Below are 13,952 nucleotides of genomic sequence, written 5' to 3'. Positions count from 1 at the left end.
TGCACCGGGCCCCTAGTATAGATTATAAATGAAAAAAGAGTATCACGTTAATGTTAAATTTCTTGATTTTGATAAATGTCCTTATTCTCAGGAATTCCACACTTAAGTATTTAGGGTAAGAGAAGTGTGATATAAGCAACTTAATCTCAAATGACTTGGGGGGTGGGGGGGGGTGGAATGAGTATACAAACAGAGAATAAAGAGGGAGTGGGGGAAACGAAAAAGCAAATCTGGTAAAATGTTAACCAGGGGTTAATTGGGATGAAAGCTGCACAGGAGTTCTTTGTCCTATTCCTGTAACTTTTTGAAAATTTGAAATGATTTCAGAATAAAGTTACAAAAAAGTATATCTGTGCAATGATTACAACTACAAGAATGTTGTATCCTTGCCAAAAGGTAGGAAAGGCTGCCTGACAATGAAAATACCTCATTTGAATGGGCCAGATGGTGGGTGACACTTTCTCCTCATTAAAGAGAAGTGCCGATGTCAATTATGTTACTTGAGTCACACAAAAATTCAACAATAACCAAATAACCCTACAGGAAAAGTAATCATTCGGTGGCAAGTGGAGGGGCTTCTGAAGACATGAGACATATGGTTAAGTTACTCCTGGCGTTACCTGCTGCCCAAGGAGATGTATACAGAGGTGACTCTAGAAATGGGTGGGGTTTTTTAGATCCCTATCATGCCCATTTCTGGGCAAAGACATACCTTCATAATAGCTTCGTTGATCAAGTTCTCGCTGATGATTGTGGCAGTTCCCAAGCTGGAGTTAGCAATCTTGGTGGCTGTCGTGTTCATTGGCTTCACAAGATGAGGTCTAAAGAGAAGGGAGAAAGGATCCTTAGCGCTTTCTGTAACGGGAAAGCTGAGAAACTGCCCGTCTCAAAGATGGCAGCCAGCCAGAGAGACGAGGGCGAAGAGTGGTGACGCGCCATTCACATCTCCGCTCTAACACATGCGAATGTTCCTGTAGAAAGGAAAGCAGTCAGCTCCAGGCAGCCAAATGCAAGCCAACAACGCACACCCTTCGAGCCAGGAGTCCTGACATTCTCACAAGCCCCTGTCCTCGTTCTCAACGTCAGGAGAACATTAAAGGCAGGCTCTTATTTTTTGGAGGCAGCGAGAGCCTAGGACTCCACTGTGGGAGCCCTTGCAAAGCCTTCTGTTCTTCAGCAGTAAAGAAAGAGTTCAGAACAAACATGCCAGCTTCACACTGAGCGGTGGAACTTTAAAACACTGCTTGGTTCTGCCGCTCAATCTCAGTCGGCTTCTGAGACCATTAAGATACTCATCACAGTGCATCTCCGCTACTTTAGAGCTCCAAATCTGTGCAGAATCATTCCTAAACTATTTTTGAAGACTACCACTACATTCTCGCTACCAACACAGGAGTGTTCTTAGGTGTTCCCACCACAGCAGATAGCCCTTATAAAATAGGCCCTACCAGCAAAATAGGTGGGTTGCACCGTCAGAACATCTGTGCGGTTAGAAAGCCATAACCACCTCTGCAGGCAAAAAGCAAAGGGGACATCGCTCAAGTTTACGAAGACAATCTCCCCAGACTCTCACCTGTGCTTGGCTGACCCAGTTCCAGCTGAGACTGGATGTGTCTCCGAGGGTGAGACCCAGGCCTGAAGAAGCGGCTTCCTCTTGCCAGAATTTTCCACTTTACCAGGGAGGCCCTCTGCTGTTGCTTTTTTTTGAGATTCTGCGGTACTGGTGTGGGGAGTGTCAGAGTGTGGGTAGCTAGGGGAAGAGTGTGTGGCAGGAGAGGGCTCAGAAAAGGAGGGGCTGGACAGAGGAGAATCCAGGGCCGGGTCAGGAGGCTGCCTTAGCCTCCCATTTCCCATCACTTTTGCCTCCTCGCCATCGCCAGGGCCTGGCAGCTGGGTGTCCAAGCGTGAGCTCTTGCCGAGACTTGGTTTAAGAATTCCTGAAGTTGTAGTGTGCTCTGAAGAAGCCCTGACAGCTGCTTCCGGTGCTCCTGACCTGAGCTCACGCAGGCTGTCTGCGGGCACCGCCGACCCACCTGCCTCGCCACTCGGCGCCTTCTCGGGACGGGCAGGTGACCTGCTCGGGGAAGAAGCTCCTTCCAGAGCCGCCACCTTGGCTGCCTCTCTGTCATCTTCCACCTCGTCCACTCTTTCATCATCCGATGTCACTTCAGGAATGGAAGGAAGGGTTAAGTCCAGGTCAGCCGTGACTGGAGATTTAACATCTGAGGCAGACTGAAGGTCACCCAGGGGATCAGACAACAGGCCTTCGTGATCACTGGCTTTGCTCTGATTTTGAGCCAGAAGGGTATCGTCTCCCTCCATGCCTTGCCCCGAGCTGGCTTCACTCCCTGGGCCTTCTGAGTCACTGTCCTCATGGGAGGGGGGCAGCAGGTGACTGGCCATGGCAGCCGGCAGGCCGGAATTCAGCGGCCGGGGCTCAGTCACAGCCTCCCCCTCGGAGTCTTCTGCGTGGGGACGCTCAGCAGGCTCTCTATCACACACGTCGCCGGTGGCAGCCCCTTCACGCCCCAGCTCCTGGGGATGACTTTCGTCCTCTCCGACCAGTCCAGGGGACTTCTCCGCCTCCTCTTCCCTAAACAGCTGCTCAGAAAATGACACATGCTTCTTGATCTTCTTTGGGCCCTCACTGCCATTCAGACCCATCTCTTCGTGTCTTCGCATGGTGGAGTTAAGTGGGAGGACCGGTTCTCCCATTCGAAGAGGGGGTACCGCCTGTTTGATTGTGGCAGTCATTTCCCCACCCCTCACTCTGTCCTCCTCAAAAAACCCAGACCGACTCTCCAAGTCTGTCTTTACCCCCATTGGAGGCTTCCCAGCCGGGCCTCCCATCCTGCCGCTTCTCACTGAAAGGGCCAATGCTACTTCTGGGGCCCCTTCTGACGAAGGGGGGTAGTCTTGTTGCTTTTTGGGGGGAAACCTTGGAGGTTCTTCTTGCTGCCCCAGTTCAGGCTGCTTCGGGGGACACTGTGCTGAGTCATCGCCACTGGTAGCCTTCTCTGTGTCCGCCTCCTTCAGGGAACACTGTGCTGAGTCATCGCCACTAGTATCCTTCTCTGTGTCCGCCTCCTTCGGGGGACACTGTGCTGAGTCATTGCCACTGGTATCCTCCTCTGTGTCCACCTCCTTCGGGGAACACTGTGCTGAGTCATCGCCACTGGTAGCCTCCTCTGTGTCCACCTCCTTCGGGGGACACTGTGCTGAGTCATCGCCACTGGTATCTTTCTCTGTGCCCGTCTCGCTGGTCTTCCCCGCTGGAGCCTCCTCCGTCCCTTTCCACAGCGCCGTGGGTGGCTGTTTGGGAAGTGAGCCCCGGGCACAAGAAACAGCACTTGGAACTTGTGTTAAACTCTCCTTTTGCACCTCTGCGTCAAGGGGCACCGATGGTTCCTCGGCACCTGCCTGGCCCTGCTCGGGGGAAGGCCAGCTTGTGATAGGCGTGGATGTGGAAATGGGAGCTGCAAGGGGCGGGGAGAAAGCGGAGAAGACAGAAGGAGATTCTGAGGACTGTGTCTCTGCCTCACGCCCCGACTCAGGAGAGACAGGTGTCTGAGCGGGACTGGAAGGGAGAGCAGGAAAAAAGGGAAAGGAGTCAGGGGGAGGAGGAAGCCTGGCTGTGGGTTGAACCTCTGGAGACACTTCCAGTCTGCAAAAAGGACAAAATAAAATCTGCCGGTCAGTTGCAAATGCTGCATGAGAGGCGAAAAAACATGTAAAAGTAAAGTCGTCCAAAGGGGAGAACTTACTGTTATATGTGGGGCAGTACCTTAAGAAGTTAAAAAAGGAACATACCAATACTTAATGTACAAAAGGGACACTTCATCACCGAGCACACCTGCCACACAAAGGACTTTACAACAGGAACAGAAAGATCCAGGTAAAGCGACAGCCCACAGTTGTTGTTTTTATATTTTTATTGATTTCAGAGAGGAAGGGCGAGGGAAGAGAGAGATAGAAACATCAATGATGAGAATCATTGATCAGCTGCCTCTTCCTACTGGGGATTGAGCCCGCAACCCAGGTATGTGCCCTTGACCAGAATTGAACCGGGACCCTTCCGTCCGCAGGTCAACGCTCTATCCATTGAGACAAACCCGGTAGGGCAGCCCACAGTTCCTTTTGGTGACACACAGAAAGCATCTAGAAAGTTCAAAGCAGTAAAAGATCCACCACAGGGCAACACGCACACATTTTGAAGAGCAACCGTCTCTGCATGTCTGTGTGTGTCTGTGAAATCACAGTAAGCAGAATCTCAAATACAAGCCTCTCCCAACCCAGACCACAGAAACACTGCGAGTGAATGAGCCATGCTGACAAGCAGAAACCCCCAGGCTCTTGCAACAAGACGCAGAGTAAACACGCGGAGAACTGTCACAGGAGTGTGACCAAGGGTCTCTCATGACAGCAAAGTGTGCAAGGAGGAGAGATAACATCAGCCTCGAAGGGAGAGGTGTGAAGAACTTACACCCAGGCCTGCACATACCACAACTGAAACCTGGTGTTCCCAACATGCAACACTCAGAATCTGCTACACCCACGGCATTCCCCTGGGTCTGCATATCACACATGAGGGGCCAAGACTCACCGAGGTTTCACGGCTTTGGTCTGGGGCGCCCTGGCAGAGGTAACAGGTGGTGTCCGTTCAGACTTGGGCTCTGGGTCAGCCGCCGGTTCTGTGCTCTGCCCTTCTTCAAAGGGGTTCAGGGATTTCCCCCGTCCGGAGACAGCGGCCATCGTATCCTTCTCAGATCTCTTCCCAAGACCCTCAGCAGGCCCCGGCCCGTCCTCCCGCAGCGGGCCCTCCTGCTCCTTCCCGGAGGTGGAAGCAGGGCTTTCACCTTCACTGCCCTTGGCCGCATCCTTCTTTCCTGTCACCAGAGAGAGCAAAGAGGACTTCTTGTTCTCATGCTTCTTACTCTCTTTGGATTCTTTCCCGGCCTCCAACTTCGCTGGAGCTGTGTTTTCCCTAATGTCCCCGCTGACCGGCGGCCAGGAGGGCGGCAGGGTCATGGATTTCGGAGAGGTCTTTGTGGAAGACTCAGAGAGCCACTTGTCAGGAGACACAGCACCCCCTTCCCCGGGTTCCTTCCAGGACCGAGGAGACAGGTTTTCCGTGGAGGAGAACAAATGCTTCTTCCTGAAGCCCTGAGGGGACGGGGAAGAGGAGGTGCTGTCCTTCGTCTCAGACTTGCCTTCTGGCTGCTCCACGTAAACATGGTTCCCGTTGATACAGACATTAGAGCGGGAGAGCGAGTCGTTGTTGGACCGAAGGCCGCCAAGAAAAGAGAGCCCTTCCTTCTTGGGAAGGGTGAGGTTGACCTGGTTCAGTTGCTTAGGATCTGCGCCTGCTGTTCTCTTGTGAGACATGACTGTGGGAAGGAAAACAAAGGCAAAAGGGAATAACGAGTTAAACGACTGGCCCACAACTGGAGGGAGAAGGATTTTGTCGGTGCCTGAATACATTCTCGGTTGTCACAGGCAGAGGCCAGGATGTTCCCAAAGATCATACAATGCATGGGACAGCCCCCCACAACAAAGAATGATCTGGCCCAAACTATGAGCAGTGCTAAGGTTGAGAAACCCTGCATTTAATCCATGAAAAGGGCAGCACTTTTGGTAGAGTAACAGAATCTGGCCAACAGTAGGGATTTGATCATTGAAATTGCAGCTCAAAATACACAGTTAATTCAAACTAAAGGGAACTGGATTTTCCTCAGCTTTCATTATGGATTTATCCCATGAGGTTTAGTACAACAATAGTTCAATAAATGCCTGATGAATTAATGAAATGTCACTAATGTTCCATGGTTTAACCTTAAATTTAAAAAAACAAAAACCTGCCCGGCTGGTGTGGCTCAGTAATTGAACATTGACCTATGAACCAGGAGGTCACAGTTTGATTCCCAGTCAGGGCACATGCCCAGGTTGTGGGCTCGACCCCCAGTAGGGGGCGTGCAGGAAGCAGATGATCAATGATTCTCTCTCATCACTGATGTTTCTATCTCTCTCTCCCTCTCTCTTCCTCTCTGAAATCAATAAAAATATATATTTTTTAAAAATTAAAAAAATAAAAACACAAAACAAACCTGGATGCATTCATGTTGTTCGATCTAGACCAGTGGTTCTCAACCTTCCTAATGCCGCGACCCTTTAATACAGCTCCTCATGTTGTGGTGACCCCCAACCATAAAATTATTTTCGTTGCTACTTCATAACTGTAATTTTGCTACTGTTATGAACCGTAATGTAAATATCTGATATGCAGGATGTATTTTCATTGTTACAAATTGAACATAATTAAAGCATAGTGATTAATCACAAAAACAATATGTAATTATATATGTGTTTTCCGGTGGTCTTAGGCGACCCCTGTGAAAGGGTCATTCGACCCCCAAAGGGGTCGCCACCCACAGGTTGAGAACCGCTGATCTAGATGCTTGTACTAATGTACATCAGTTATAGAACCAGACATTTTGGAAAAGGAATTTACACATTCTTAGAAACCAGAGGGCTTAGAAATAGAGAATGCGTCCTGACCAAGATAATCCATCACCACCACCACCACCACCACCATCATTTTAGTAACTGAGAATCTGAATTAAAATCTTTCCCGTAAGATTGGTGTGTTTTTTCTCTCTAAAGCAGAGTAAGTTAAGCTGAGGGGAAGAGGCCAAGTAGGAAGGAGGTGGGCACTCACTGTCCGAGGCAGAGGAGGACTCATCCTCGTCATCATCCTCCCACCGGGACTGAAACTCCCCAGGACGCAGCAGCACTTTGTCTGACTTTGGAGTAGGCAGGACAGACATGGACTGGGAAAGCGGTGTTTTCTGCAAGTTAGACTTGGAAAACAAGGTCTTGATCTTTGACTTCTTTTTCTTGTCTTTCGAAGGTGACTCATCGTCGCTGTCGACAGAGGGTGATGTGCTGGGGAGGATGGCTGAAGCGGTGTCGGATGCACTATCCTTATTCTTCCCCCTGATCTTGTCCTTCAGTTTCCCAAACGGATTCCGAGACTTGTCTTTCACGGACAGGTCAAACATGCTAGCAGTCATGTTGTTTCTCATAAACTGGATGTCAACCTCGATTTCTCCTCGCTCTTTATCCTTCTTTCCTGGTTTGGACTTCAGGGTGTACCACCTACAAGGAGAAGGCTGAGAGGTTAGCTTTGAACTGAAGAGCCTAAGACAACATTCACAATCCTAATAACTGGCCCCTCCTCTCCGCTGTTACCAACCTCTTATACACACGTATTCTTATGCTCTCTTCTTTGGGGAGTAAAGGGTGGGGGAGGGGATAAAGACAGAACTTGTTTTATTTTTGAGAAGCCACCCACCAGGCAAAGATAGGATCTGATTCTGTACTCGGTATAGCATCACCTAAAATCTTCTTGAGTCAATAAAGTGCTATGTTTAAAAATAAAATAACCACTCCAACAAATCATTTCCTATGACCGGTATTTTCCTGCAATAGGGTAAAAATACAAAGATCATACACACATAGTTAAGAAGGTAGAATGCAAATTTACAAGTAAATCTCAGAGAAAAGCAAGAGTTTGTAGAACAGTCCCGGTAGGGAGTAATTGAAAATATAACACAGTAAAAAAATATATATAGATTCAACTTATATGAGGCATGTGGAGTAGTAAAATTCATAGAGACAGAAAGGAGAATGCTGGTCACCAAGAGCTGGGAGAAGGAGTGAATGAAGAGTTAGTATTTAATGGCGACACAGTTTGCCCTGACCAGTGTGGCTCAGTGATTTATCCCATGAGGTTTAGTACAATAATAGTTCAATAAATACCTGATGAATTAATGAAAGAGCATCAGTCTGTGCACTGAAGGATTGTGGGTTTGACTCCCGGTCAAGGGCACATATCTGGGTTGTAAGTTCGACATGGACGGGAGGCAATCAATCAATGTGTCTCTCTCACATCAATCTCCGCCCCCCGCCACCGCCATCTTCCTTCCACTTTCTCTAAAAATTAATGGTAAAAATATACTCAAGTGAAGATTAACAAAAAAAATTTTTTTAAGTTTTGGGTTGAATGGTGGTGTTGGTTTCACAACCATGTGAATGTGCTCAATACCACAGAACTGTATACCTAAAAATAGTTAAAGTGGTAAATTTTGTTATGTATGTGTAATTGTTTACCACAATGTTTTTTTCCTTTGTTAATCCTCACCCAAGGATATTTTTCCATTGATTTTTAGGGAGAGTGGACAAGCAAGAGAAAGACAGAGAGAAACATCGATGTGAGAGAAATACATTGATTGGGTGCCTCCTGAAGGAGCACCGACCAGGGCTCAGGCCGGGGAGGAGCTTGCAACCAAGGTACATGCCCTTGACCAGAATCGAACCTGGGACCCTTTGTTCTATCCACTGAGCCGAACTGGCTAGGGCCCACAATTTTTTTTAAAGGAATATTTCAAACATTATTCAAGTATTTCTCATGGTCATTTGCAAACTACTTCAAGACTTTGGCAAATGACGTATCAGTTCCACTCCACTGAAAGACAAACTTCAGAAAAAAGAGCTCTCCCCTTGGCATTTTCCAGCTGGTTAACTGCAAGAATGTGAGCAGTGTAACCACTACAGAACAAGCAGCTCCAAGTACACGGTCTCCTGACAGCCAGCCCCAACATCACTCTCACAGACAGAACCCACATTCTGACTTCATTTTAGTGACCTATTTAAGAGCTGAGGGCCATGGGGCTTTACGGAAATGATGGTTTTGCCCAAACAACCGCAGTTTCCTCTTTCACCTTCAGCCTGTCTTGCTCACAGGGCAGATCACTGCCCTCACTATTTTAGCTCACCCTACACTTCAAGGAAGGGAGCAGAGGGAGGTAGAAATCCAACACTTAAATAGCACCTCCAGCATACCGGGCACGGCACACACTGAGAAACATCCTCATTTAAGTCTCACAAGAATGACATTTCTTTATCTCAAAAATGGGATCTTTTACCCATTTTACAGATGAATGAGATGGAGGCTTGCAAGTGAGGTCATTGGTACAAGGTCTTAGGACTCGTAAGAGGCACAACTGGGTTCTGAATCAGCTCTGTACTTCAGGACTTGTCCCTTACACCAAGATTCCGGCTTGGCATTCTCTCCTAACGTATCTTCCCAATGGGCCACCTTTTGCAACACACAGGAAGGAGGGCTCAAATTTCAATTCTTATTTATTTTTGTTGTTGTTAATCCTCACCTGAGGATATTTTTCCATTGATCTTTTAAAGAGAGTGGAAGAAAGAGGGAAAGGCAGAGAGACACATAGATTGGTTGCCTCCTGCATGCCCCCCTCCACCACCACCACCACCACCATCCCACCCCACCAAGGCCCAGGCTGGGGAGGAACCTGCAACCAAGGTACATGCTATTGGCTAGAACCGAACCTGGGACCCTTTGGTTACAGGCAAAACCAGCTAGGGCTCAACTCTTTTTGAGGAAAGTTTGAGCTTCTAATTTAAACATCCTAAGATAAAAGAAAGGGGGAGAACCCACCATAGCTTGCCATCAGTCATTAATCATAAACTTCCATAAAGTCCAGTGTCATCACGAAGAACTTAGCCGCATTATCAAAATACAGCCAAGATCTGAGAACATGATGTCAGCTATGATTTTGGACCTCGAGGAGAACTCTATCATGGTTTTTAAAACCACAATCCACAGCTGGAGAGGGAGGGGAGATGCAAGGTCCTGCCAGACCGCCTGGCCTCTGCCAGCCTGGTGCCTTTCCAATACATTTCCCCGGACCTGGCTGGGAATAGTTTGCATATTTGTCACTTAGATGCCGAGAGGATTATTTGTATTTTTCTCTTCTGACAGTCATGTGCTAACTGGTAGCCGTGGTGATGAAGGTGGTTACCTTTTGTAAATACCAACTTGGAAAGGGGACGTTGCTGAAAGCTGAGTCCCAGGGCTCAGAGGACCACACCAGCCACAAGCAGAGAGAGCTGCCCCTGTCCACCCAGGGGATGCGAAGACAGGACAGACTTTTAAAGAATATGGACTTGACAGTTCTTGGGACCAGGCCTGTTTATTTTGACCAAAGCTCCAACCAACTCCAGAATCCTCCCTGTGGGCCTATTATTACCTGCTGCACAGGTTCAAGCTGCAGGCGCTGACGCTGACGTGGGATTTGTTTTGGAAGCCCAACACCACCAGGAGGTGTGAAGAGACACTTCATCAACTGGTCCTGTCTGCTTACTTTCACAAACAACCCAAACACCAAGGAACCCCAGAACAGCACTATTTAAGGAGGTGAAAGGCAGACTGAATCACAGGCGGGTAAGCATCTCATGCATATGTTCAGAATTTTTAAAAACCTGTGCTGGGTTTACTAAAGCTGGAAAGGAAGACAGGAGTTGTTTCTTCTATTATCAATATTATCCAAGGGATATCTGACACAAGCATAATTTATAACAAGAGTTATACATCATCCTAAGGAAGCCCCAACCAGAACATGTAAGGGGGTTTTAATCTTTAAACATCAATTCAATTTTTAAGCATTTCTGTTCATGTGCTTTTAAGCCCACTTAACTCCAGCACCTTGCGGAAGTAGTTCATAAATAATAAAGCATGGCCACACAGCACAAGATGTCCGCGTGGGCGTGTCCAGCATTACCTTTCACGTAGGCCCAGACGGCTTACTTACTTTATCTCAGAAATCAGGGCCGGGCTCATTTTCCTAGTCCAAAGGGCAGAGAACAGAGAAGAAAGCCATAATCCCAATGTAGCAAGCTTATTTTTAAACCCATGTCTGACAAAACCCTGCAACCTATCAAAAATGATCCCTTCTATAAGCAAATAATGATTTTTACTTATAATTAAAGTTCAGTTCTTCAAAGTTTAATAGGATTTCTGAATACACAGGAAGTGACAGGAAACTTATGTAAACTATATTTTTAAGTAATAACAGGCATAGGATAAAAATTAAAATCATACAGAATGGTATAGAGCCCTGACCAGAGGTCAGCTGTTGGATTCCTGGTCAGGGCACATGCCCGGGTTGTATGCTCGCTCCCGAGTAGCAGGTGTGCAGGAGGCATCTGATGGATGTTTCTCCCTCTCCCTTCCTCTCTCGAAAATCAATAAAAACATATATTTTTTAAATGGTACAGAATGAAAACTTCAGTCTTTTACCCCTCCATGCTTCTCACGCAAGTGATAGTCTTGGGGCATAGACAAGCAAAAATGTGAAGCATCCACATAGCTGCCCTCCTGTTGGGGGATTAGGGTTGGGGTTTTTTTGGTCAAACAACAGATAAAAAAAAGAAAAATTCTTTCCAGTCTTCTAGATGTAAGATTAGGTCTAGGACCTAAGAGCAGTGGGGAATGTAAAAATAGAATGAGCCCTAACCGGTTTGGCTCAGCGGATAGAGCATCGGCCTGTGGACTCAAGGGTCCCAGGTTCGATTCCGGTCAAGGGCATGTACCTTGGATGCGGGCACATCCCCAGTAGGGGGCATGCAAGAGGCAGCTGATCGATGTTTCTAACTCTCTATCCCTCTCCCCTCCTCTCTATAAAAAATCAATAAAATATATTTTAAAAAAAAATAGAATGAACTAGGTACAGGAAGGAAATGAGGTGGAAGGCAGAACTCAGGATCTCCCCCGCCCCAACCCCACCCCAGGGCTGGGTTGAGGAGCTACTGCCTAGATCTGCATTGTCAAATCTCCTGGGCTTTGAAACAGTCATTCTGAGAACAGCTCATGCCATCCAACCATGCCCAATTCTCAGGGTTGATTTGCCTCAGAATGTACAGTTTCTCAGACACAGGGAAAGCGGATTCCAGGGGCCTTCCATGGGAATGCGGCAGGATGAGGGCAGTGTAGCTCCTGCTCTTGGGAGATGAGAAGTGCAAAGACTGGGGATTACACTTGTAAAAGACTGACTGGTATGTCTCAAAACTAATCTTCCTGCAGATAAAGCAAGCATGTTTTCCCTTCAAAACATTCCTGAGGGCAGGCACATGCAGAGAAATGGTGGCTCCAAAGATTCGGTTCAAATATTGTTTACATGCCAGGCACTGTTTACATGTTTACATGCCATACAAAACAAAGAGGCCAGATTCTGCCCTAAAAAGCTTACCCTCTGCAGGGAGGGGGGGAGAGAGGGGAAGACAGAGAGTGAGCTTAGGAACATTGTCACAAAGTGTTGGTGACATTGGCACAACTGCTGCCTTTTCTAACTTTGGAACATGAGGAAATCATTAGACATGAAGAGAAACTGTAGTTTCACCACAAATGAGGACTCTCACACATTAATACAGTTCTCAGATCATTTACTAAACCCCAAGGGGCTACTAGAACCGCCTATGTAGGGGTCCAGGAAAATGAATACTGTGTCCTCCGACTGGACACAGAAAGGCAAGTCAAAGGGAGGCCACAGCTCTACGAGTCAAGTCAACATTTTACAGTATTTGCTTAATTTCAAGGGAGCCTTGTCCGTGGGTCCAGTTTGGACTCAACGGTCAGTGGTGGACTGCCTGTTTCCCTTCCCCTGCAAAATCTCAGCCGTGACTTGTAGTGTGAGTCATCTCCACCATGACCCAGCATCGTGACCCAGCATCGTGACCCAGCATCGTGACCCAGGGGAGTATGGCCCCACATCAGGAAAGAAGCAGGAAGGAACAGAACAGCACCTGACGTGGTGTTTCGAGACAGGGGACACACTCGATCTTTCTTAGGTGAAGAAATGTTCATTGTCTTCCCCAGGAAATAAAAAGAAAGCTGAAAATCCTGTGGGGTTAGCTGCTGAGGACATCGACCAGGGTTCTGAAAAGGAGCGATGGGTAAAATGTCCACACTCTGCTCTAGTAGCCGAGAAGCGATGCATAGCAAATAGGGACAGAAGTGTTTATGACCTATAAAACATTGGCGGTGTGTGCCTTGCCGAAGCTAAGTAGTTTAACCAGTTTTGTTATTGACCAAGGTGGCTGGTCATCATTGCCTAACTCTGAATACAGAATCACCAATCAGCCAACCTCGCTTCCCCAGGTGGCCCTTCCCCTCTGCCCACTATCAACTGCTTGGAAGGACTCCTGGTAAATCATGACAGCGGCAAATGGATCACTTTTTTGCCCTAATTTTAGCCATTCTAATGGCACCAAAAGGCTATCTGTGGCCACCAAACTCAATCCTAAAAGTTGGTAAGTGACATGGTATAGGAGAGCGAACAGAAAAAGCCACTGAAAATGCTTTGGTCCTTCCTATATTATTTGCTCTACAGAAATTCTGTTAGAACAGTGGTTCTCAGCCTTCCTAATGCCGCGACCCTTTAATACAGTTCCTCATGTTGTGGTGACCCCCAATTTCATTGTTACAAATTGAACATAATTAAAGCATAGTGATTAATCACAAAAACAATATGTAATTTGTATATGTTTTCCGATGGTCTTAGGCGACCCCTGTGAAAGGGTCATTCGACCCCCAAAGGGGTCTCGACCAACAGGTTGAGAACCACTGTGTTAGAAAGTAATCAAAGTGAGCTATAGAAAAAATTTTTAATTTTCTCATGCTAATCCAATCATTACCTTTTTATGTATTTTCTTGAAGTCTTTCCCCTGTACATTTAAACAATCACTAGCTGAGAGATTCCAGGCAAGTTACATAACCTCTCTGTGGCTCGGGCTCCTCCTCTGAAACAGGCTTCAAAGCACCTACCTCATAAGGATGTTATGAAGATTAAATGGCTTCATATATGTACAGTGCTTAGAATTAGAACAGTGCCTGGTATTCATAAGCACTCGGCAATTGTTAGCTATAATTATTGCTTAGCTGTAACCAAAGTACACATGCAATTTTATTTGTAGTAGTTATATACATAATTGTCTTACAGCCTCCATACCCATCAATTCTAATGATTGTATGACATTCTGTGAAATATATATCATAGTTTACCCATCCAGATCGTTTCAAAGGGGAATTT

General features: G+C 47.0%; 1 protein-coding gene across 1 annotated transcript in view; it reads right to left on the bottom strand.

Moving 5' to 3' along the window:
* RAB11FIP1 (RAB11 family interacting protein 1 (class I)) overlaps positions 1-7,181 on the bottom strand; it is a 13,735-nt gene extending 6,554 nt beyond the window's left edge. The window contains exons 1-5 of the mRNA XM_015565240.1: positions 6,716-7,181; positions 4,604-5,387; positions 3,255-3,664; positions 1,574-3,026; positions 713-821 (exon numbers count right to left, since the gene is read on the bottom strand). Of these exons, the coding sequence (XP_015420726.1) occupies positions 713-821; positions 1,574-3,026; positions 3,255-3,664; positions 4,604-5,387; positions 6,716-7,082 (3,123 nt within the window). The 5' untranslated portion in view covers positions 7,083-7,181. The remainder of the gene's footprint in view (positions 1-712; positions 822-1,573; positions 3,027-3,254; positions 3,665-4,603; positions 5,388-6,715) is intronic.
* Positions 7,182-13,952: the final 6,771 nt, after the last annotated feature.

The sequence above is a fragment of the Myotis davidii genome, unplaced genomic scaffold (assembly GCF_000327345.1).
Source record: "Myotis davidii unplaced genomic scaffold, ASM32734v1 scaffold93, whole genome shotgun sequence".
NCBI classification, from domain to species: Eukaryota; Metazoa; Chordata; class Mammalia; order Chiroptera; family Vespertilionidae; genus Myotis; species Myotis davidii.
This window is presented reverse-complemented; position numbering and strand designations above follow the sequence as displayed.